The sequence below is a fragment of the Hibiscus syriacus genome, unplaced genomic scaffold (assembly GCF_006381635.1).
Source record: "Hibiscus syriacus cultivar Baekdansim isolate YM2019G1 unplaced genomic scaffold, ASM638163v2 tig00015498_pilon, whole genome shotgun sequence".
NCBI lineage: Eukaryota > Viridiplantae > Streptophyta > Magnoliopsida > Malvales > Malvaceae > Hibiscus > Hibiscus syriacus.
Genome location: NW_024062367.1, coordinates 327,636 through 350,212, shown reverse-complemented (window position 1 = coordinate 350,212; position 22,577 = coordinate 327,636). Strand labels below are relative to the sequence as shown.

Sequence of the window (22,577 nt, the reverse complement as noted above, 5' to 3'; positions counted from 1 at the left end):
CATAGAAGGATCAAGAATTCTACATACATTCGCGCTTCTAATTGAAATCGATAAACTTTAGGAGAGGCCATAATTAATAAACCTTTTTCCTTAAAAGGATCAAACTGCAATTTTACCAATTTAGTGACCAGTACTATAAAACGTAAACCCTATAAGAATCTTCCAAGCATACATCAAACACAGGTATGCTCAGTTTTTCCAAGACTTTAGTGTATTTCGAAGGTTCTCGAAGTACCGTATCTTCGTATCTGTGCCGAATATGCGATGCATACGGGTATCGTACAAGAATACTTCAAGAAAAACTAACAGTCTGAGCAAATGTAGCTGCCGGAGAAGGACGAACATAGCTTTGCATAAAGAAATAACATCGAACTAACAAAGAACATCGAATCTTGAGAAAAACATATATTATTTCAAGTTTTTGACAACCCGGTGACTTCATTCAAACGCACAACATAGCTGAAAAAGAGACACGATGTTCGGTTCAAACAGACAATATTCGGACAAGGAAGCCGAAGACACACCACAAACTGAAAACGAAACCTGATATTCGGTCCACAACAAACAACGGTCGGACAAGGAAACCAAAGACACACCACAAACTGATAAATGAAACCCGATTTTCGGTTCAAACAGACTAAGGTCGACATGGAAACCGATGAGTTGCTGCAACTATCGGTTTGTCACCTGGATATGCTGTCCATGGCACTTTTATGGACCAGCTGTTTCACGAGAGATAATCCTCCTTTCCAGCTGCAAAATAGCAAAAGAAAATCCCAAAGTAAACATCACTTAAATCGGAATAGATCGAGAACCATGAAAGCTACAAAGAATAAAACCACTAGATTTTTCGGTGCAGTCGATGAATCAGTTACTTCGTATTACATAAATTTATCTGTATAATTAAAAGATCTGTGTTATTGTTCACATGCAGACTCTGATATTAATATAACTTGAGAATTCACTTATCTAAATAGCCAAGTCAGATGAAATAAAGCAATGCAAGTGAATGCGGACAAGGAAAAACAAAAGATTACTTCCTACTGATGAACCAAAGAATTTAAAGTGATATTTTCAGGAAAAAAGTTACGTTTTTTAAGCCAGAATGCCATCAGATTTTGATTGTCTGCAGTTATCTACTTGTATCATAGCATGAATCAAGCAAGTATATAACGCTAATTAGGTCTCGTATCCTCATGAGATATAAAGATAAACTCTTCTGAAACTGAGCATCATTAACAGAGAAGAAAAATCACAGAAATTTTATATGTATAATAGAAAGTTTGAAAACAGGACAGGTTAAACTGAAGTTACCTGACCGAGTTTCTCTTGCACACCAATGAATACTTGTTTTGCAGCGTTCAATGCGGTGACAATGCTGAAAATAGAAGGAAAAAAATTCCGATTATAACACAGGAACTTAAGCCTCATGGTTGGAGCAATAACAGCATGTAAACCGAACCATTATGCTGCTAAGAGAGTTCATTTCCGGTATCCAAATTCTATTTTAACTCGTATTAATAGATGGAAACTAAGAGAAGGGTATGCATTTATATCACTGCCATCCAATAGTAGGAACAAATCTGATGCATGCAGTCTTTATGTCACATGATTAAGCTTCATGTTTCAGATAGATTTAGTAATGTACATGGAATACACAGCATGGTATATATATTTAACCTTGAACAAATTCTCGAGATAAATTCAGTTTCAGTTGTGACAGTCAAAAATGATTTGAACATAAAATCATTTACAAGACATAATGCCATCATCTTCTAATTGATAAATGCCAGTTAATACTACATAGATTTACGGTTCTGTCATTTATGAGGACATGAGGAAATTAAGCATTGTAGAAGACATATTCGTAAAGTAACTCGGACTTCATTATTTACCCAGTAACAGCCAAGTTTTAAATAATATCACTGAATCCCTCCTCTCTTTAAGATTGAAATGCTTGTTTTCTTGTAACAAGAAAAAAATATGTACAACACTGTCTTCCCCACCAATCCAATGTTAAGTACATGATTTAACTATCTGTCAAATACTATTTGACATAAAAGTTCCAATTACAGATTTTTCTAACGACTCTAATTATGAAATTACTTAAAATGCAGAAGGATAGCGTACTACTATCGGTTCTTAAACTCAATAGTTGCACAAATCAAGGGCAGCATACAGTGGTTTCTATCATAGTGCATCTGCTAGCCAATAGCCATATTATATATGATTAAACTGCAGATTCCCTCATCTAATTCAGCAGCAGCCGAAAAGGGGATTACTCTATGCAATAATATTACTAACATCTAACTACAAAAATGCAACTAGAATTTATTTTTAATGGTGTATATCACCATAGGAGGATATCCGTGTTTTCTTATGTATTGGGTATTATTATTAATAAACTATGAGGTACTCTTTTCTTCCTTCTAATGTTCGTTAACATACTTCTTAGTATGTGGACGAATACGAAGGGAGTTTTTAATGAGACCTCCAACTTCTATAAAAAAATAGCCTCCGGAAAATCTTTTCCATGACAAGACAAAGCCCATGAATAAAGATAAAGGAGCTGTATTTTCACAATATCGAAGGTGTCTTTTTTCGGCCTGAAGATTTGACAGCCAATCCACATTTCTTTCTTTCTCACAAAGGACAGAGTCACTCTTTGTGATGGATAGCAGAAAATGCTTTCGTAGAGAAAATTAAGAAATTATTCAGATGCATTTAATCCATTAGTAATATTATAAAAGAAATTGATCAACAGAAACCCTCACCTTTCTTTGTCTTCTCTCCTCTCAGCAGCTCGTTGAACTGCATCACAAGCATCTGCCATACGACAAGCTCTGATGCTGGGAAACCAAATAGAGTAAATTCATTTAGTTTAAATTCACAATCACTACTACACCATCCAAAGAGATATCGCAAGAGATTATTATGCTCGGAAATAACACAATGGCATGTTATTGTCTTGGCAACATGAATCAAGTAAAATTGAATGCTACGTCCAACAATATATTCAAGAAAGTTGGTTACTTTCTCAAAGAAATGATTATCTAGAATCAGTGTAATCAACAGCACAAGGTGCAGTCCACGCACTAGAAGAACCGTTATATTTCCCTAGGCATAACAATAAATGACTATGCATGCTCAATTTAATAAACCAGAGCTCACAGTTACAGCATCCTACTCTCATGACATGTATATACAAGCGATATGGAAAGGTCATAAAAACATGTTGGTATGCATCAATTGTAAATATCCTTAACTATATTCATAAATCAGAACTAGTATCGCAAAAGTTTTCGGAGATAAACAACAAAGGTTTCATTTAATGAACAAATAAGATAATCATCAAACGGTAAGTTCTGATTCTTTCGCAAGAACACCACGTGCAATGGGTGTATAAGTTGATCGCCAAAAATCAATGCTCATTTTTGGATCCTAAATCTATTTCAACCATATATTCCAAAATTGTTTTGTAGGAACAATGCATGACAAAACAGGTAAACGTTATTTTACCTCGCTGCGCTCCCTTTTAACTTAATACTCAGTTCAACCAGATCATGATAGTTCAGCACAGTTTGACCCCTGCAAGACAAGAAACAGCACAAATCAAATCCGACCACGTTGAAAAAAAGAACATTAAAAGATATCCACATCACAAATGCAACCATAAAATCTCAAGAAAACAACATACAAAGCAGCGGTCAATTCTCTGAAGGTTTCTGCAGAATCATGGCAGAATGTGGGCAGCAGCGAAGCAAAGAAGTAAGGAATATGCAAGAATTCACAAACATCAGAATTCAGATCTTAATTATTGGGGCAAACAAAGATAACATCATATGGTATGAGTTCAATTTAAAGAACCACTGCAAAATTTTATGCATGTTTTACTAAAAAAAATCAATGAACACCAACACACTGAATGTTGGTATAACATCATACTGATTTTATATGAATTTTATCAATCTTCTAAAGATCCTTATTGGGGAAAAAACACACACAGAAATCTTAATCTTTGAAAAATTGTTTTGAATTCATCAAACCTTGAAAGATGTAAATTTTTTATATAAATCTAATACTGAGAAAACCTATGTTGTTCCACCAACTCTTCGTTTCAAAGAAAGTGTCCGACACATTTCTTTTTTGGGTTTACTTCTTGTTCCATAGAACGGAAAATATCCATAAGTTCTCTGTTCAAATTTTCCATACTAGAAGAAGCAGCCATAGATGAACAAAGAAAAGCTCAAACTCAAACTAAAGAGAGGTCTGGAGAAGAAAGGGAATCTGTTTGGTAATAAAAATGACAAAGATATATATAGGCAGTGGCAAAGGCAAGTAATTGAATGCATGAGGCTTTACATATAAACATGCAAGATAAAGACATAGCTGTCCCATTTTGATTCTTTCTGGGTTGTCCATTTTTCAGTGGCTGCTGCATAACTGAAACGGCTGTCGGTTCTTCACGTTGAATATCATTCCACCGTTTATGTATCCGAAAAAAGCTCATACATGAATACAAGAGTGTAAATTTTAAGAAAACCTTGTAAAAAAAATCAAACATTTCGAAGAACAATTTACCTCAATCCGATTAACATAGTGGACCCTCTTCATTGTCTGTTTCTGCAAGTTGTCAAGTGACGTCAGAGTTTCATTCATTCACAGAGTAGTTTAAAAACTTGACATATTTGGATTTCTTAGAATGAATTGCAGTCTGTTAATGCTTCAAATTACTGTAAAACGTAAATCCCAATCATTTTTTTTGGGTGAAAATACTAGGAAGAAGCAAATATAGACAGTATGCAAATCAGATATAGAAGTTTGAATGTTGTGTGTGGAAAAGAGAGCAAGCTCTAAACACCAGATTCAAAGTCGAAACCTTGGGGATAAAAATTCTACTTATATATACTTGGAAATACAAGCTGAGAAAAGCATGTCCTCATGCTCTGACCTTGATCGTCTACCCTGCAGACACTGCTCTTCAAACAAGCATAGGCATGTACAAAGTTTCAGGTGTATCATGTCTATGTGCAATTATGAATCAAGCATGGGGTGCACAGAACACACTTGTTGAAGGAGAAAATTGGTGGGGATTGTAATACTGAGAAAAAAGGGGTAAAAAGAGCTAAGGCAAATATCATGACCAAGACAGTATATTTGGCATTAATTTACAAGGAACGGTAATAACAGAATTTCTATCATTAGCCTACTACATGGCTTCTTTTGTTTAATGCCTAATTCTTAGCAGTAATTAAAATGTTAATTTGAACCATACATTCTTAGCAGATAGCCTTTACAAGGGCAATTATCTTGGATATGGTTACTTCTGCAGACATCAAAACATTCTCTCATTTGGAAGCAAGAATAATCTCCCGTTTCAGAAACGGGTCAGAGCAACTAAACATATCTATTTAAAGTTTCACATTCATTTTCCATAACTTCTCCAATTCAGTGCATCGTCATTCTTCCAGATTCATCATAAGAACTAAACTCTTTCAGGGAAGCAATTCAACAACTTAAACTCTTGCACCTACTAGTAAATTTCCACAGGAACCACCATCTAGGAAACAACAAAAAATGTAATTAGATATCTGGGAATTATTTCTCTCATTTCCACCTTTAAAAAGATCTTCAATTGTCATGTCACAGTCAGGACATGATTTCAAATGCTTCACCGACCTAGTAGGAAGTAGTTTTGGTGATTGGATAAGTCTGGAAGTGATTGGACACTATCTGTTATAGTTCATCACTGAGCTCCCTTTGGCTCCGGGAGTAGTCTTCTCAGAAACATACCTAAATTTCCTTGATAATCAAAAATCTCATCCAACTTGGGTAGATTAATTGATTCCTAGGGCGCATCCAACCTAAATCCAATCTTTTCCAAAAAGGTCAACAACAGAGAATAATGCTCTACCTATTTTCACCTTCATAATCATTCATGCTTTCAACAAATCTGTAGTACTCAAAAGGTAAATCACATGAGCATGAAGAATAGAAGTGAAGAAGATGAAAAATCTGCTTGCACAGAAGGTTGTAAAGGGGAATGTATACACAAACGTAATGCTTTTGGGATTGATAAAAGAAGTTCAATAGCACATAGCCACTACACTTAGCAAGCATGAAACCTATCCATGACACTTATAATGCCATATCCAAGAACCTGATCGCCCAATCATGCTGTTGCTAAATCTGCACAAGCAATCAACATATTAGAGATAATGAATTCATCTGGCCATCCTCAATATCAAATGTGTACATAATAGAGATAGTACCTATGCCACATGTACCATCAAGTGCCAATGCATCTTACAAGAAGCATTTAGCCTTTACATTATTAAAAGAAAATAGGATCTTAAATCCACATTCTAATAAAAACAGTGTAAAGAATTGAATTGATATCTGATTTTTTTTTCTCCCAACTTCCATACAATATCTTCCTCAATTACTAGCTAGTTCAACAAAATCCTTGATAATGCATTTGCAAACCGCATGTAAACTTTGTTTTTTGTCCTAAATAAAAGGAGAACTAAACTTTTAACGTGTATCTACTTAGGAACTTTATCATCAGAAGTTGGAGCCTTCCTAACAGATGTACCAGAGTTAGCTGATTCTTCATTTTCAACAAGTTTGCGGAGTCTTTCTTGAAGGGATCGCACTCGATCCTCTGTCTTACGAAGCTTTCTATATCTGTAAATAGTCCAAAGTGCCAAACCGCCGTAAACAAGCGTGTAAGACGCCCACACATAAGGATAAGTTTCAGCATGCTCCTTGATCTTCCTATATCGTTCCCGCACCAATTCCGATAGGCCAGCCGGCGGAGTAGTAGTAGTTTCTTGAGACTCTTCCCCTTCTCGCTGTGTCGCCATAATCAGCCTACGAATATTTATCAACCCTGTAATTAAACAGACATCAGAATTAAGGTTTTAGAAATGGCAATTAAAAATGAAAAGATTCAAAATCAAATGTTTAATCTGTCTTGCAATCAAAAGTTCACTAATTAATTTGGCAGGATATCTTAACCTCTGTTGCTCGGATTCGTCGTTTGCGACGCCAAACCGGTATCGACACGCACTGCTACGAGTGAATGGACGGAGGTCGGGGAAGATGAAGAAAAAGAAGAGGCAATGAAGAATCAGAAGGGGAAGAGGAAGAAGGAGATGGCGGCGGCGGAAAAGATAAATTGAAAAATAAAATAAAACAGGGCTTGAGAATGCGCTAATAAATTGGTGAAATTAGTAAAAATACTTTGTATTTTTCAAATTTGATTCTAAACAAAATCCCAGACCATTTGAGCTTCAATAATACAACAATAACCATATCAATTAAAATATAATATTTTATTCATAAATATTATAATAAAAATTCATTCACTATAATATGCATATAAATAAACAAATAAATATTACTTTTTATATCTCATTAAATTTATTCTTTTTAGAATTTAAAATAGTTTCGTTCAAAATATTATATTAGAAAAAGTAACAAAAAATAACATTTTTATTTTTTTACTCTTAATAATATTTCAATTTATAAATTTTATTAAATCTATTATTTACTTTTTAGAAAATTATTTTTTATTTTTTTTCATTTTATATACCTAGACGTGTAATCAAATTGATATTTTCCAAAATTGAAATCAAGTGCATAGATATTGGGTTTGAGGATCATATTTATTTATTTTTAATATTTTTTATGATAAGATAATAACAATTTATCAGTATGAATAAAATTACTATAAAAATGACATATAGAATGTTTATTCACATAAAGAAAATACTGAGAAAATAAAAAAAATAAAAAAACCGATGTCAAAATGAATCAAGTCGAGTTCGAATATTGCTAAGCTCAACTCGACTCAAAAATTTTGAAATAGAATTCGACTCGAAAACTCACAAACCTAAAATTTTCAAGTTCTACTTGAACTATAAATCATGAAATAAAGCTCGTAAAAGCTCGACATAAAAAAGAATCTTAAATTTAACTCAATTGAAGCCTAAAACTAAAACATGAACCTTAAATACATGAAAAATTTATTCTGTATTTACAAAAAATCAACTCATAAATTTTAATATTATTAATAATTTATTTTTTTTAAAATAAAATCTTAATATATTATATTTTTGAACTGCTCACAAGTTTTTTAAGTCGAGTATCAAGTAGCTCACTTCATACCGTTAAGAACTCGAGTCGAACTCGAGTGTAGTCCATTCAGGTCAAGTATTTATCAAGCATTAACTGAGTTGATCTCGAATAGCTCACGAACTATCTCATCTCATTTACAACCCTAGTCAATATTATTTATGGATGATGATGAAAAATAGAAAATACAATGTTAATGAGAATTTTATAAAAAAAACTAATTTATTTTTTAGAATAAAAAATAATAGGTTGGTAATTGATAATATTAATTTATCTTAAAATAGTTTAGGTATAATGACAAAATTAGCTATCAAAATTTATACAAATGATAATTTTATTTCTTATTTTTGGAGTAGTTTAGCCTTTAAAATTTTAATTATTTGTCAAATTAGTCAATATTAGATGAAAAACATTACTTGTCTATCAGTTAATATATAGTATTTACGTTTTATATATTACATATACTAAATTAGTAGCGTGTGACATATATCACACCCTCACTTTGATGATGTGATACACATCACGTTATTACTTTAAATGATGTGACACATATCACATCATCATTTAATTGGTACGGTACACAGACTTCACCATATAATTAATGTGATACATGTCATTATTGTCAATTAAATGTATGTTAAAATCTCACATCTCAATTAAATACAAATGCAAATAGCATATCAGTAATATGTATTGATTATTAGTCCACTAATGATTTTTATCTAAGATAATTTTGACTAGAAAATAAATTATTAAAAATTAAAATACTTGAAACAAATAAAAATAAGTATTTACAGAATATTGAAAATTAATTTTATCATAATATCAATAGTTTAAGTCTCAAGTGATAAAACTAATACTGAAAATTAATTTTATCATTATCATTATATTAAAACTAATATATCATTTTATCATTAATTTTATCATTATTTCTTCTCATAAATTCAGGATTCTCTTTTAACACTTTCATCAATATTTTATCCTAACAATCATATATTTAAAAGGGTAAAGTATAGTAATGGTCACTTAACATTTTCAAAGCTTGCATTTAGGTCTCTCAACTTTTAAAACTTGCAATACAGTCCCCCAACATTTGATCCATTTGATCCATTTGCAATATGGTCCCCGCACCTATGAAAATTAGGGTAAATTATATAAATGGTCACTGAACTTTTCAGGCACTCAAATTTAGGTCCCCTAACTTTTAAAACTTACAAAACATTCATCAATTTCATTCTAAACCCCAAATTCCAAAGTAATTCAATTTCATTCTAAACCCTAAATTCCAAAATAATTCAATTACATTCTAAAACCCAAATTCTAAAATATTTCAATTTAAGGAGGAATATACTAGATTATCTTTAAGAACGTGATAGCGTTTTGATTTTTTTACTTTTGTGAAGAAAAAAAATACACTCCCTCCTCGTAAATGTAAATTTAGTGACCTTAAATAATTTAAATATAAAAAAATGATTATGGAAGAAATTGAATAAAAAAACACAATCTCTCAATGAAAAAATTAAGAATCAAAATCCCCAATTGACATCCTTATAATTTTTATTTATTTCAATTATAATTTAGTTTTTAATAGTTTGATGTGATTATAAGATAGTATTTATTCAAAAAAAATAATTTATTAATAATATAGATATACCCTACAAACATAATTGTTTGAATTTAAAACTTTTAAAGAAAATAACATTTTTTTACCTATGAAATCACTTAACGAGTTATAATATAATTTTGTTAAGTGTATTAGAAAATTAAAAAATAGATCGTGCTAGAACTAAAAGAATATGTGACCATGAAATAGAAAGTTTACGTACGTTACGAAAATATGATACAAACCCCATCTCTTGAGTTGATTGTTATCATCAACTTAGAGTATATTATATTAAATTATTGATTTTTTAATTTTATTTTTGAAGTAGTCAACTTCAATGTTTATTTTTTATTGTGTTTTTTATGATTTTATTAAATAATTTTTCTACAAAAAATATTCGATGTAATAAGTAAATGAATATTTAATTATCATGGTAATATTTATATTTTAATTATAATAGAAATAATATAAAAATAAAATATATTTATACATCATTACTATAATTAACATAACTCATATATAAAAATTTTGGTTCTGCTATTTATGTAGTCTTAATATTTATACGAAAGATATAAAATATATTAACACATATGATTAGATATAAAACCATACACAAATAATCAGAAATATATTTATTTTTAAATAAATGAATTATTATCATATATTCTTACTATTGAAATTTTTTTATGTCTTTAAATTAATATTAAAAAATTATCATATGTTTTTAAATATAAAAAGTAAATTAATTAATAAGTTAGTGACATTGGCATCGTTTATAAAAAAAGACAGAAATTGAAGTATTTTAGAATTTGGGTTTTAGAATATAATTGAATTATTTTGGAATTTAGGGTTTAGAATGAAATTGAATTACTTTGGAATTTGTGGTTTAGAATGAAATTGAGGATTGTTTTGTAAGTTTTAAAAGTTGGGGGTCCTAAATTTAAGTACCTAAAAAGTTTAGTAAAACCATTTATATAATTTACCCTAATTTTCATAGGTGCGGGACCATATTGCAAATGGATTAAATGTTGGGGGACTGTATTACAAATTTTAAAAGTTAGGGGACCTAAATGCAAGCTTCAGAAATATTCAGTGACCATTACTATACTTTACCCTATTTAAAAATATATTATATGATTTCTATCTTCCGCTGTTATGTTTGATCGGAAATGAAAATGGAGCCATAGTAACAAGCAGAACACTCTCCTGATGTACGAGAGTGGTGGATGTGCCTACCTACCTCACTTGATCAATCTTGGTGATATCAGCTTTCACATGCATCTCCCGAAAGGAATCGACCAACGCAATTGTTGGGTAAACAAGGCTTAACTAGTTTAAATCATATTATTTCATCTTAAAAACTCTTTAAAACTAGTTTAATATAAAATTACACATTTAATACCTAAATTATTATTTTTGGTCCATTTTAGTATTTAACTTTTATTTTTTTTCAAAATCATATTTAATATTTAGTTTTTGTTTTATTTTAGTACCCTATTATTAAAACCTTAACGGACGGGCTTGTTGGGTTGTCGGCTGCCACATATACTGTTGTCGATCGTTGCATCCGTCGGCCTATGAAACCCAAACTTTTCAGAACACTAAAAATTATTTCAACCTCTGTTTCACTGGAAAATGCCTAAATCTCCCCAAATCAACAATGGATTTTTTGACTTCTTCATCCTCCAATCTCCGTCATCAACTATCCGATGGGCATGAAATTGTATTATGTTGGCCGACTCGTCTTCTCTCGTGATCTACCGCTCAAATTGATCGTTCGTCCACCGGAGCTATGCCCCGTCAACCCGTCCATTAAGTTTTTAACAACGGGTACTAAAATGAAATAAAAATTAAATGTTTGATATAATTTTAAAAAATTAAAAGTTTAAGTACTAAAACATACTAATATTAATAGTTTAGGTACTATATTGTAATGTACCATAAAAAAATCTTAAACATTATTAGAATATTATTTTAGAAATATAATATTTAATTATTGAAAGACCTCTCACCAATAACACAATCAAAATAAAAAAAAAATCCTACCAATATTCTACGGTCTAGAATTGGTTTAATAATCTCAAATTTTCAATATTCAAAAGTTGAAAATTTAGTTGAGTTTACTTTATTATAATCACAGTTGGACCGGCGAGAGTGAATAAAAAGGTCAAACCTATCACTAATGAACTTTCTTAAACGTAGACCGAAATGAAATCAATTCCACTTTTTATTCAGTCCAAGTATGTATAAAAATCAGTCTCCTTACATCAACAAATCTTCGCTTCTTTCAAACCCTCACTACAAGATCACCGTCGCCACCGCCCCCAACCCTCCGCCGATACTCAACTACCCTTCCCGCCATGAGCCGCTTCTGTCCAATCCCAACCCTACGCCTATCTTTCCTACCTCCTTCTTGGCTCCTGCTCGCCTCATGCTAACCATGGTGTCGTGGATCCGCACGCGCCGCCGCCTGTGTCTTTTCCTCTTGCTTTGCTCCCCTCTCCTGATCCCCTTTCTCTGCGCCACTTTCCCTATCCTTTGCTTGGCTGAAATCTGTTTTCGGATTTGTCGGAGGAGGAGCGGCGTGAAGGCGGCGGCGCAAGAAGATGAGGATAACCGGATACGGAGGTGTGAAGAAGGTTGTTACGGAGACGGAGAAGGGAGGGAAGTTGGACTGTTGCAAAGGTATTTGGAAGATCAACTGGCACTCGTTGGATCTGTTTATGAATGTGGCGATGATTCAGACGATCATGATCATCAAGATCTTGACCTCGACTGCAGAAGTCCACTTTTGAGCTGATTGTAGCTTCTTCTTCTTCTTCTTTACTCTGATTGTGTAAATTATGCAATTAATCTTTAAATTTTGACTTTTACTTTCCTATTTCTTCTCGAATTTTGAGATGGCGTGCTTGTTGCTCTGATATGAACTTCGAAATTTGAAAAAGATATGAAATTTTCTTTCTATTTTAAGCGTTACAAAGATATATAGGTAGGACAGGTTCCTACAGTTTCTAGTTAAGAATGTTTTACGTAGCGTATTAAATGAGTAAATTAATGACTCATTCTTTTATAGAAGCTTTTAATGGGGAAGAGATGGATGCCATCACAACATTATTTGATTGTCTATAACTCTAAATCGAGACTTTATATATAGTACAAGTACTCTTGAAATACAAATATGATAACGATATATTAAATAACAAAATATGAATATCCAAATTTCCAAGTCAAATGATTCAGTCATATTATAGCTCCCAACACCGTTATTGCACTGGTAATTGAAAGTTAATTCTGCACAATATTACAAGGGCATGCTCCATCCAACTTCATAGCCCATCATCTAACTGCGGACAGATGCTTGTGGAACAGGCGGCAAACCGAGTTCATCCTCACCCTGCACAGCATCCAAGTTAAAACATAAATCAAGATATTATAATCGGGGAATCAGATTCAAATCCAGATCTCAAGATTTAGAAATTTCGGCAGCTTAACCAGTTAAAGCTCTATAAGTAAAGCGAGCTCAAGAAGGCGAATGCCAACAGTATTTTACAAAGCACATGGCCATTGGTGGAAAAAACAAAGGGCACGGGGTTTGCAACAGAGAAAATGAGCTCCTATGGAAGTATAAAATGTGTACCGAATCCTAACGGTCTTTTGAAAACATAGTTTTAGTCTATGTTACTTTAAGTTCGTTGCAAGTGTTCAACACATGCCCATGCCTGATACGGATATGTTCAAAATTTCAAGATTTCCATGTATATGTCTGAACATGTGCCAGGTTCGGGTGATAGACATGGATACATCCCCCCATCCCCACCCCAAAAAAAAAAAGAGTTTGAGTCTTGAGCAACATAGGTCTTTGTCATACAGTTGAGGTTGGGATATAGTGCCATCAGAGTGGACATTAAAATTGGAAAAAGAAAATCACATATTGGAACAAAATCCCATCCACGTACCACGATTCTAGTATCGGATGCTAATATAAAACTTCACTAAAATTGCAGAGTATATCAGTTTACCTGGGCATTGGCCCTGCCAGCTGCTGCTGCATTTCCTGATGGAGCTGAAGGTAAATTGAGCTCAGCATCCAAATCTGGTTCCTCCTTATCAGGTTGAAGGTACGAAGGAACACCATCAGCTTCAGTTCCCATGTCTGCTTCCAATGCATCGAGTTCTGCAATCCAAAATAGATTATCAAGAAAATATAAATGGCAACATGTAAGTTACATGCAATTCTAGCAGACCCAAAAAGTCTTTCAGAAAACCATAAGCACATTAAAGGCAACCATAATCTGATTCCATCATTCTCTTCTTCCAGCGTTTCAAGTTAAAATAGTCTGCAACACTTGTATCTAATTATACAAAAGGCAACCAAAAAAAGAAATTTGAAGCCTATGCTTGTGACTTTAGATAAGGTCAATGCTTACCGCCCATCAGTTCATCCTCATCAATATCATCAGGCACATTATAGCTTCTGCCTAAGGACTCTTGAATTTCATTACTAATATCCATCATATCCATCATTTCATCTTGCAAGTTCTACAAGTAAAAATAAACAAATATCAGTTAGACTTCATTATAACGGACAAAAGGTGGAGAATGGAAAGTATAAAAGAGTACAGACGTCTATATCTTGAATCTTCACAGTCTTCATCATTCCTTTCAGCTCCTTGTTGGCAGATTTCAAGGCTGACATCTGGCACAGGAAAATAATTATGATTAAAAATCACAAGGAGAGGTAGTTCAAAGATAGATTATGCAATTCAGGGGCATCTTGGCCTGGACTAATGCCAGAATGAGCATAAACAATTTGGGGTATAGATGATCATTCATCATATATTCATGAAAGAAACCTCTACCTAATGTGAAATTGTTTACCATACCTCTTGCAAGGTAGGTAGACAATTCCAATATGAGAACTTGAAAAGCTCAAATTGTATCGTCCCAAATTATGCCCCTTTGGGCATTATCAAGAAACATAGATGTTTTACAGTAAATATACGATAGCTCCAATAAACCCACCATAGCAAGGAATAAACAACTAATATCATGTAGCAACTACCCTCAATCTTATAAAGACAACAAATGACAACTCAATTGCACCAATACTCCTGAAAAAGCATACACAAGATGAGCAATATTAATGACAGAGCACATATCAGTATCATGTTAGAAATAAACAATAGTCTTATCGGTTAACGGATATCCGCAACAGATCAGATACATAAATGGAATATATAAGGAAGTCAAAGGCTACCACATACAGTTTGCTGAGCATCTTTAAGACCCTCAGAAGCGAAAGCAACTTGATCAAGGTTGAATGTCTGATTATAAAGCATATCCCGTTGCCCTTCATACCTATACAGAAAGCCACAAGTGTAGGAGATGATTAAAAAGAAAAGAAAATAATACTTGACTGAAAGACGGATCAAATTAACATAAATATTTTTCCCCAATATAGTACCAAAAAATAGAAGATAAAAAATATTTAATATTTTAGACAACACAGACACGTACACACACACAAATTACCTTTAGCTACAAATATCAATTAAAAACAGACTGTAAAGGCAAATATTGATTCAAAAAGCAATATAATTCGCAAACACGGCACTGGCTTCAATGACTACTATAATCATCAAACGTATTATATATACCGCCAAATTAGCAGAATTTGCATACTTCAAAGAAAGTCCATACTTAGAAGCTCGACATAAATAGGTGCTAGCAATGATTAGTGAATAAAATTAAGGAAATATTTTGATAGAGAAGAAGCATGTACATTCGTTTTTGCTTGAGAACTCTCATGGCTCGAGCTTTAAGAGCCTCTTGAGCAGGGCCAGGCCTCGTCCTTTTTATTTGTTCTTTATATCTACTCAACTCAGCATCAAGCTTCTTCAACTTCTCATCCACCGTATCCCCTCTTTTATTGATCTGGTTACAAAATCCAATCCATATGATTTCACGAATCAAGGGGTTTTGAAATGAAAAAGCCCAATCAAACTCATAAACCCTAACACTAAGTCGGAGATCGACAGATCAAACGAAAATCTGATAAATTATATAATATAAAAAGATAAAGGGGGAAAGAGAGAAACCCTATCGGAGGAATCTTGAATTGAAGGCGGAGGCTCCTTGTCTTTCTTAACGCCGAACACTCTCTTCATCTTCTTTCCTTAATTGTGAGATTAAAGGAAGAGATGGGAGACGGGAGAGGGAATTTGATTTTGATTTCGGAGATTGCAGTGTTTGTTGGAACTCGGAAGGCTTTTCCTCCTTGTCCTTCAAATTACGCGTAGTTAATCACCATATGCAACTTCTAAGAAAAGTCCTCTAGCAGGTCAGATTTCTAGAACATAGTAATAAACTATGATATTAATAAAAAAATATTATATTTTGAAAGAAAACAACCTCGTAAAGTGCGATAAAAAAATTACTTTTCAAAAGTGTTATATATAGCAACGCGTTTATGTTTATATTTATTGTTTTTGTAGTAATAAGTACAAATCAGTATAATTATTTCAGAATTTAAATTTAAAGAAAATAATTTTAGTGATAAAAATATATTATAATATATAAATTTAATTAATTTTTTTGGATTTATAAAAATAACTAATAAATTCGTAACAGGAACTCTAATTTTACAACACAGTTTTTAAATTTGCAACTCGAATTTCTTTTTCGCAACGCGATTTTCTAAATTAGCAACACAAGAGTCCTTTTCGCAACAATATTTTATAATTCACAAAGCGCGTTTTTTTTTCGCAACGCGAATTTTATTTTCGAATTCGAAATACGAATATTAATTCCGCAACACAAATGTAAATAATATATCCCGTAAATTGCAACTCATAACCTAAAACCCTAAATCGCAACTCAATCTCATCTCCATCTCTCACTCTCTCCGGCGACATCCGTCCACATCTCCGACGACATCCGTCCCCATCTCCGGCGACATTCGTCCCCATATCCGGCGACCCCCCTCCATCTCCATCTCTCAGAGTCACCATCTCACAACCATTTACGGCCACAAATAGAAAATCAACCACTGAGAGTTAGTTTTTTTAATTATTTTTATTTTAAAAATTTTGTATTATTATTAGATTTTTCATATTTAATTTGATGATAAATTTACTCGTAATTTCAATATATAGATTAAACATTTCACTTAGATTGCTTAGTAAATTCATTCGGTTGCTGCCAAAACTGCTAAATTGTTTAGTCTTTAACTCTGTGAAGTTAATATTCGTCTTTTGGTTGAAGTAATGCAATTCATTCAAGTTTCAATTTGCAGAAGAAAAGTAGTTTTTGAAACTTAAATTCGTAACACAAAAATCGCAACGCGATTTTAGTTTTCGCGTTGCGACATTTGTGTTGCGAATTTCATTTTCGAGTTGTGATTTTCATGTTGCGAATTTAAGTTTCAAGAATAAACTATTATTCTTCTGTAAATTGAAACTTGAATGAATTGCATTACTTCAACAAAAAAAAGACAAATACTAACTTCATAGCGTTGCGAATTTAAGTTTCAAGAATAAACTACTACTTTTTTATAATGTTGTCCTTGAACCTGCACTAGACCTATATATTGTCATTTTAAATGTTTATATAAATGATTACTTCTGGAATGTTATCTGATGCATTTTGTGAACTATGATAGAATAATGACTTGGGTGAATACCGGGCTACTTTGAAACATATTTGACTATATTTTCACTATTTAATAACATGTCTGTTTATTGTGTATAATTTGTAGTTTTTGGTATATTATTAGTATATCTAACTTAGTATGTTTATTGTTTTTGTTAGGAATTTTTTTCGGCTGCATTGACTTTAAGGAATAAATTAAGCCTAGCCACTAAAATTGCGTCGACATTTACACCAGTCCAAATGAGAATACTTGCTTCGGGCCATGACTGAAAGTACAACATCCAGGTGGAGATGTTATGTTGACTCATTTGTTTCTTCAGACCATGACTAACGATCTACCCGAGAGGATACAACGTGGTGATGAGGAGATATGGTTTCATTTTCCAGTGGCTTATACTCGTTTTGGGCGGGAGGAGTTTTGCTTAGTCACTGGTCTACGTTTTGGATGACACGATGAATTAGGTCTGTACATTAGTCATCGCTCGCCCATCATGGTTATTTCAGGCTTTTCCTCAGCTGGCAAAGGTGAATGCCACTTTACATGTCGATAATTTGAGAAAATTACTTCTTAAAGATGGTTTTACTCGGATTGATGACCTTGATGTTGTCCGAGTATGCCTTTTGTTACTTTTGTATGCCAACTTTTTAGCCAAATAGGGCATACAACCTATTTATCAGGATTTAATATTATTGGTAGATGACCTAGATGCATGGAATGTGTTTCCGTTGGGTTCATATCTATGGAAAACTACTTGGAAAAAATTATCGTATGCCTTTGAGGACTGTCGTAGTTTGCGTGGACATGGTTCCAAATACACTTTGGTAGACTTTATTTGGGCCTTTTAGGTAATAATTTTAATATAATGTTTCCAAAATTAATTATTTAACAATTACTAAAATTAATGTTTGTGTATTATATTGTTTGTAGATTTGGATATTTGAGGCATTTCCCAGCATGCGTACTTATGCCATCAAGAATTCAAATGATATTACAAGGGCTATTACTTGGAAGAGGATCCGACTGTTGGATTGGGAAGATTTACTACCATATACGACGATCAATGATGTAAGTTAACATAAATACTACCATATATAAACAAGTTATTACTAGTAGACGTTTGACTTTGCTTGAGCTTTTATATTTTTAGGAGGCAAACTATCCAATACAGACATTGACACCCACAGAGGCTGAGCTTGTAATACCCCAAAATTTTGGATAATGACCAAAATGAAAATTTTGAAAGTTTGATGGTCAAAGTAGAAAATTGGGAAAAAAATAGGGAATTAAGTGATAGTTTCCTAAAACGAATTTTATTTCATAAATAGATGATTTACTCTTGAGAGTGGAGTTTTATAGAAATCATATTTTTGGATTTGGAATTTTAGTAAAGAAAAAAAACTAGAAAGGGTTAAAGCCCGTAAGAAAATCGGTATTTCAGATCGAATTGGAATTTTAAAAAAAATTGCAGGATGCTATAAATTGGTTGGAAATATTATTTTAATTTTTTGGATCAGAGAAATTTGGTTTGGAAATGTGCAATTTTTTCAGATTTAACCGAAACAGTGGAATTTAGTGACTAAAATGCAAGTTTTAAAAATTTCATGGACTTTTCGTAGGGCCGTACATTAGTCATCGCTCGCCCATCATGGTTATTTTGGGTTTTTTCTCAGCTACCAAAGGTGAATGCCACTTTACATGTTGACGATTTGAGAAGATTACTTCTTAAAGATGGTTTTACTCGGATGGATGACCTTGATGTTGTCAGAGTATGCCTTTTGTTACTTTTGTATGCCAACTTTTTAGCCAAAGAGGGCATACAACCTATTTCTCAGGATTTAATATTATTGGTAGATGACCTAGATGCATGGAACGTGTTTCCGTTGGGTTCATATCTATGGAAAGCTACTTGGAAAAAATTGTCGGCTGCCTTTGAGGACTGTCGTAGTTTGCGTGGGCATGGTTCCAAATACACTTTGGTATACTTTATTTGGGCCTTTAAGGTAATAATTTATATATAATGTTTCCAAAATTAATTATTTAACAATTACTAAAATTAATGTTTGTGTATTATATTGTTTGTAGATTTGGATATTTGAGGCATTTCCCAGCATGCGTATTTATGCCATCAAGAATTCAAATGATATTCCAAGGGATATTACTTGGAAGAGGATCCGACTGTTGGATTGGGAAGATTTACTACCATATACGACGATCAATGATGTAAGTTAACATAAATACTACCATATATAAACAAGTTATTACTAGTAGACGTTTGACTTTGTTTGGGCTTTTATATTTTTTGGAGGCAAACTATCCAATACAGACATTGACACCCACAGAGGCTGAGCTTGTAATACCCCAAAATTTTGGATAATGACCAAAATGAAAATTTTGAAAGTTTGATGGTCAAAGTAGAAAATTGTGAAAAAGTTTAGGGAATTAAGTGATAGTTTCCTAAAAAGAATTTTATTCCATAAATATATGATTTACTCTTGAGAGTGGAGTTTTATAGAAATCATATTTTTGGATTTGGAATTTTAGTAAAGAAAAAAAACTAGAAAGGGTTAAAGCCGGTAAGAAAATCGATATTTCAGATCGAATTGGAATTTTACAAAAATTTGAAGGATGTTATAAATTGGTTGGAAATATTATTTTAATATTTTGGATCAGAGAAATTTGATTTGAAAATGTGCAATTTTTTCAGATTTAACCGAAACAGTGGAATTTAGTGACTAAAACGCAAGTTTTGAAAATTTCATGGCATTTTCGTAGGTCAAAGTCAAATTAATTTATATTTGACTTGGTAATATGATAAGGATCAGATGGCTTGGTTTTATGGTGATTATGGAGATTCATTAATGGCAAAAATGGAATTTCCTATGGTGTTGAATAAAAAAATTCTATGATATATTATTAAGCATGTGTTAGATCTATTATATCATAAAATATCAATCATGGAAGAGCAATTTCAGCTTCTTCTTCATCCAAGACCGACGCCCCCAAGCTTGCAAGGTAGGTATTCTTGTTTTGAATTTTGAAGCAATCTTGTTGAGAATTAGACTTCGGTGTGATTAGGAAAAATATTCTACGTTCAATTATCTACGTTTTGACATGAATATTACTAGGGTTTATGTTCAAGTTCATCTTGAGTTGATGAAGGGGATTCTGATTTTTGTGTTTTATGGGTTTTGAAGAGTTAAGTGATTTTAAAGATTTGGTTGTAAGAATAGATGAAGAACCTAAGAATGAAGTTAAAGAAAACAGTTTGGATTTTGAATATGGCAGTATGTTCGAAAATTCACCAGAAATTATATAAAAATAATTTTGAGGTTATTTTTATATATTTGTGTTCATATATCAATCTAGTTTCGTTTAAAACAAACGGGGATCAATTTCAAGGTGTATACAAAAAGATATGAATTTTTAACCAAGGAAAGGTCAGAAAATTCGGGCAGCAGATTCTGCAAAACAGATTATGTTGGTCAACTTTGAAAATTCACCATAAATTGTACAGAATGAATTAGAAGGAGTTATTTAAATGGATAGATTCGTATTCGAGTCTAGTTTGTAACAGAAGAAACGAAATTAAATTCCAGTGTGTATATTAGTACAGAATACTGATTCTTTAAAGGTATTACGAGTTGTCTGAATATGGAAAATTGATGGGTTGTTGTGTAAGTGTTATATAATTGATATACTATGCTGGAATTATTAGTATTAAGAATTTAAGTGGTTAAATGGTGAAATACCATTTTGAGTAAATTGGAAAAGTTGGTTACAATACTAAAAAGAATTAATAAGTGTTAAAGTATTTTGTGGTGAATAGTTTGAAGTATATTATGGAGTTATTTTGGGATATATTTATGTTAGTACAATACTAACATATATATCATTATGAATTTGTGATTTATACATATTATGATTGATTTGCAATTGCAGCAAGTCAAGTACAAAAAGGGTTTATTATAGACAATAGTGAGGCACATATTTTGGAAAAATTATAAAGTGTCAAGGTGAGTGCAATACATGCATGAAATTATACATGAATGTTTTATACATCATCAGGAAGACTTGCGATAAGTCAAAGGTTGAAAATAAAAAAGCATTGATCATTGATTTTTGCATATGATGTTATCATGAATATATATGATTTTTATCATTAATGTTATTTCGGGTATGAACTGCCCAATGTTAAATATTAATAATATACTTTGCCATGGATGGATCAAATAATATAGACTGTATGCCCAAGTAAGTCATTGAGGGACATGTTATAGTTGGCATGCCAGAGAGTCCAGCAGCATGTAACACCCCAACCCGTACCCGACCCGAATACCAGTCCGAGATGTTACATTGACTTTTCAAAACCTTTTTCTTACAAAATATCAAAACATTTGAACTCATTTTAAGAAAATACGATCATATATTATTGAATTGTGTTTGTTATAAAATTTTGAGGCAAAAATGTATTTATAAACAGTAAAATTCAATCATATACACATTTAAAACATTATAAAATTCAATCATATGAATTTACAAACCCGATTAAAACATATTGGATTCAAATCTTTTATATGATTACATGCCAACTAAATTCTTTCTAACAAAATACATGTAATTCAATTTATATTTCTGATCTGATCTTCGGTAAGGATAACTGACCTGTCTTGTTCCTCTTTACTTCTCTTTTCGCTTTCCCAAACCTACGTGTGAAACAATCACACGCTAAGTCGATGACTTAGTGAGACATATAAAACATATAGTATAACCATATACCATTTCATATAAATAAAAGTATACATCTGCAAATATTATCATATCATATAAAAGCATATCTTCCATTGTATAACCAATGCACACATATACATTTATCATGAACATATTTATCAGTGATCATATTATTATCACTAATTTCTTTTTATCATATAAGCATATGTTGAACATTTCTATATACATCATGAAATATATATATCATTTCATAACAAAATACCCTTAACATCGTATAATTCATATAATGCATCTCGTATCATAGAAACAAGCATATACATCATATATATATTGTATTTGATATTGTCTCTTTATTAGCCCATGATACACTGGTGAGAACTGAAGGTATGTGAGTACTGTGAGGTTGTGCACTATGCTGTCACCACAGCTCGTATAAATTTGCACCAAAGTGCCACG

The 22,577-nt window shown here is 32.2% G+C and overlaps 4 protein-coding genes across 5 annotated transcripts; 1 reads left to right on the top strand and 3 right to left on the bottom strand.

The window, feature by feature from the left end:
• Positions 1-552: 552 nt before the first annotated feature.
• Positions 553-6,222, bottom strand: LOC120207971. Of its 2 annotated transcripts, XM_039207345.1 has the most exons (6): positions 4,582-6,222; positions 4,363-4,461; positions 3,520-3,588; positions 2,775-2,849; positions 1,315-1,378; positions 553-753 (listed from the first exon to the last, which is right to left on the bottom strand). In XM_039207345.1, exons 1-6 carry the CDS (start codon positions 4,596-4,598, stop codon positions 712-714), a joined length of 366 nt encoding a protein of 121 aa, XP_039063276.1. In that variant the 5' UTR covers positions 4,599-6,222; the 3' UTR covers positions 553-711. The 2 variants fall into 2 exon arrangements, with proteins under 2 accessions (XP_039063276.1, XP_039063277.1); XM_039207346.1 differs by lacking the exon at positions 4,363-4,461.
• A 94-nt stretch (positions 6,223-6,316) lies between these two features.
• Positions 6,317-7,173, bottom strand: LOC120207973. Its single transcript, XM_039207347.1, has 3 exons — positions 7,021-7,173; positions 6,542-6,873; positions 6,317-6,509 (listed from the first exon to the last, which is right to left on the bottom strand). The coding sequence occupies exon 2, from the start codon at positions 6,864-6,866 to the stop codon at positions 6,546-6,548; it is 321 nt and encodes a 106-aa protein (XP_039063278.1). The 5' UTR covers positions 6,867-6,873; positions 7,021-7,173; the 3' UTR covers positions 6,317-6,509; positions 6,542-6,545.
• A 4,724-nt stretch (positions 7,174-11,897) lies between these two features.
• Positions 11,898-12,625, top strand: LOC120207970. The gene has a single exon (XM_039207344.1). The coding sequence runs from the start codon at positions 11,985-11,987 to the stop codon at positions 12,540-12,542; it is 558 nt and encodes a 185-aa protein (XP_039063275.1). The 5' UTR covers positions 11,898-11,984; the 3' UTR covers positions 12,543-12,625.
• A 286-nt stretch (positions 12,626-12,911) lies between these two features.
• Positions 12,912-16,065, bottom strand: LOC120207969 (vacuolar protein sorting-associated protein 60.2-like). The gene is made up of 7 exons (XM_039207343.1): positions 15,841-16,065; positions 15,525-15,676; positions 15,007-15,100; positions 14,367-14,438; positions 14,170-14,281; positions 13,762-13,916; positions 12,912-13,136 (listed from the first exon to the last, which is right to left on the bottom strand). The coding sequence occupies exons 1-7, from the start codon at positions 15,907-15,909 to the stop codon at positions 13,083-13,085; spliced, it is 708 nt and encodes a 235-aa protein (XP_039063274.1). The 5' UTR covers positions 15,910-16,065; the 3' UTR covers positions 12,912-13,082.
• Positions 16,066-22,577: the final 6,512 nt, after the last annotated feature.

Coding starts and splice junctions, on each gene's coding strand:
- LOC120207970 (XM_039207344.1), top strand. CDS start 11,985: ATGTATAAAAATCAGTCTCCTTACATCAACAAATCTTCGCTTCTTTCA.
- LOC120207971 (XM_039207345.1), bottom strand. Junction 3,589..4,362: donor TTTATCTTGCATGTTTATAT/GTAAAGCCTCAT, acceptor CTTGTCTTGCAG/GGGTCAAACTGTGCTGAACT. Junction 1,379..2,774: donor AGGAGAGAAGACAAAGAAAG/GTGAGGGTTTCT, acceptor TTCTATTTTCAG/CATTGTCACCGCATTGAACG.
- LOC120207973 (XM_039207347.1), bottom strand. CDS start 6,866: ATGGCGACACAGCGAGAAGGGGAAGAGTCTCAAGAAACTACTACTACT.
- LOC120207969 (XM_039207343.1), bottom strand. CDS start 15,909: ATGAAGAGAGTGTTCGGCGTTAAGAAAGACAAGGAGCCTCCGCCTTCA. Junction 15,101..15,524: donor GTTCTCAAGCAAAAACGAAT/GTACATGCTTCT, acceptor CTTTCTGTATAG/GTATGAAGGGCAACGGGATA. Junction 14,439..15,006: donor TTAAAGATGCTCAGCAAACT/GTATGTGGTAGC, acceptor TTCCTGTGCCAG/ATGTCAGCCTTGAAATCTGC.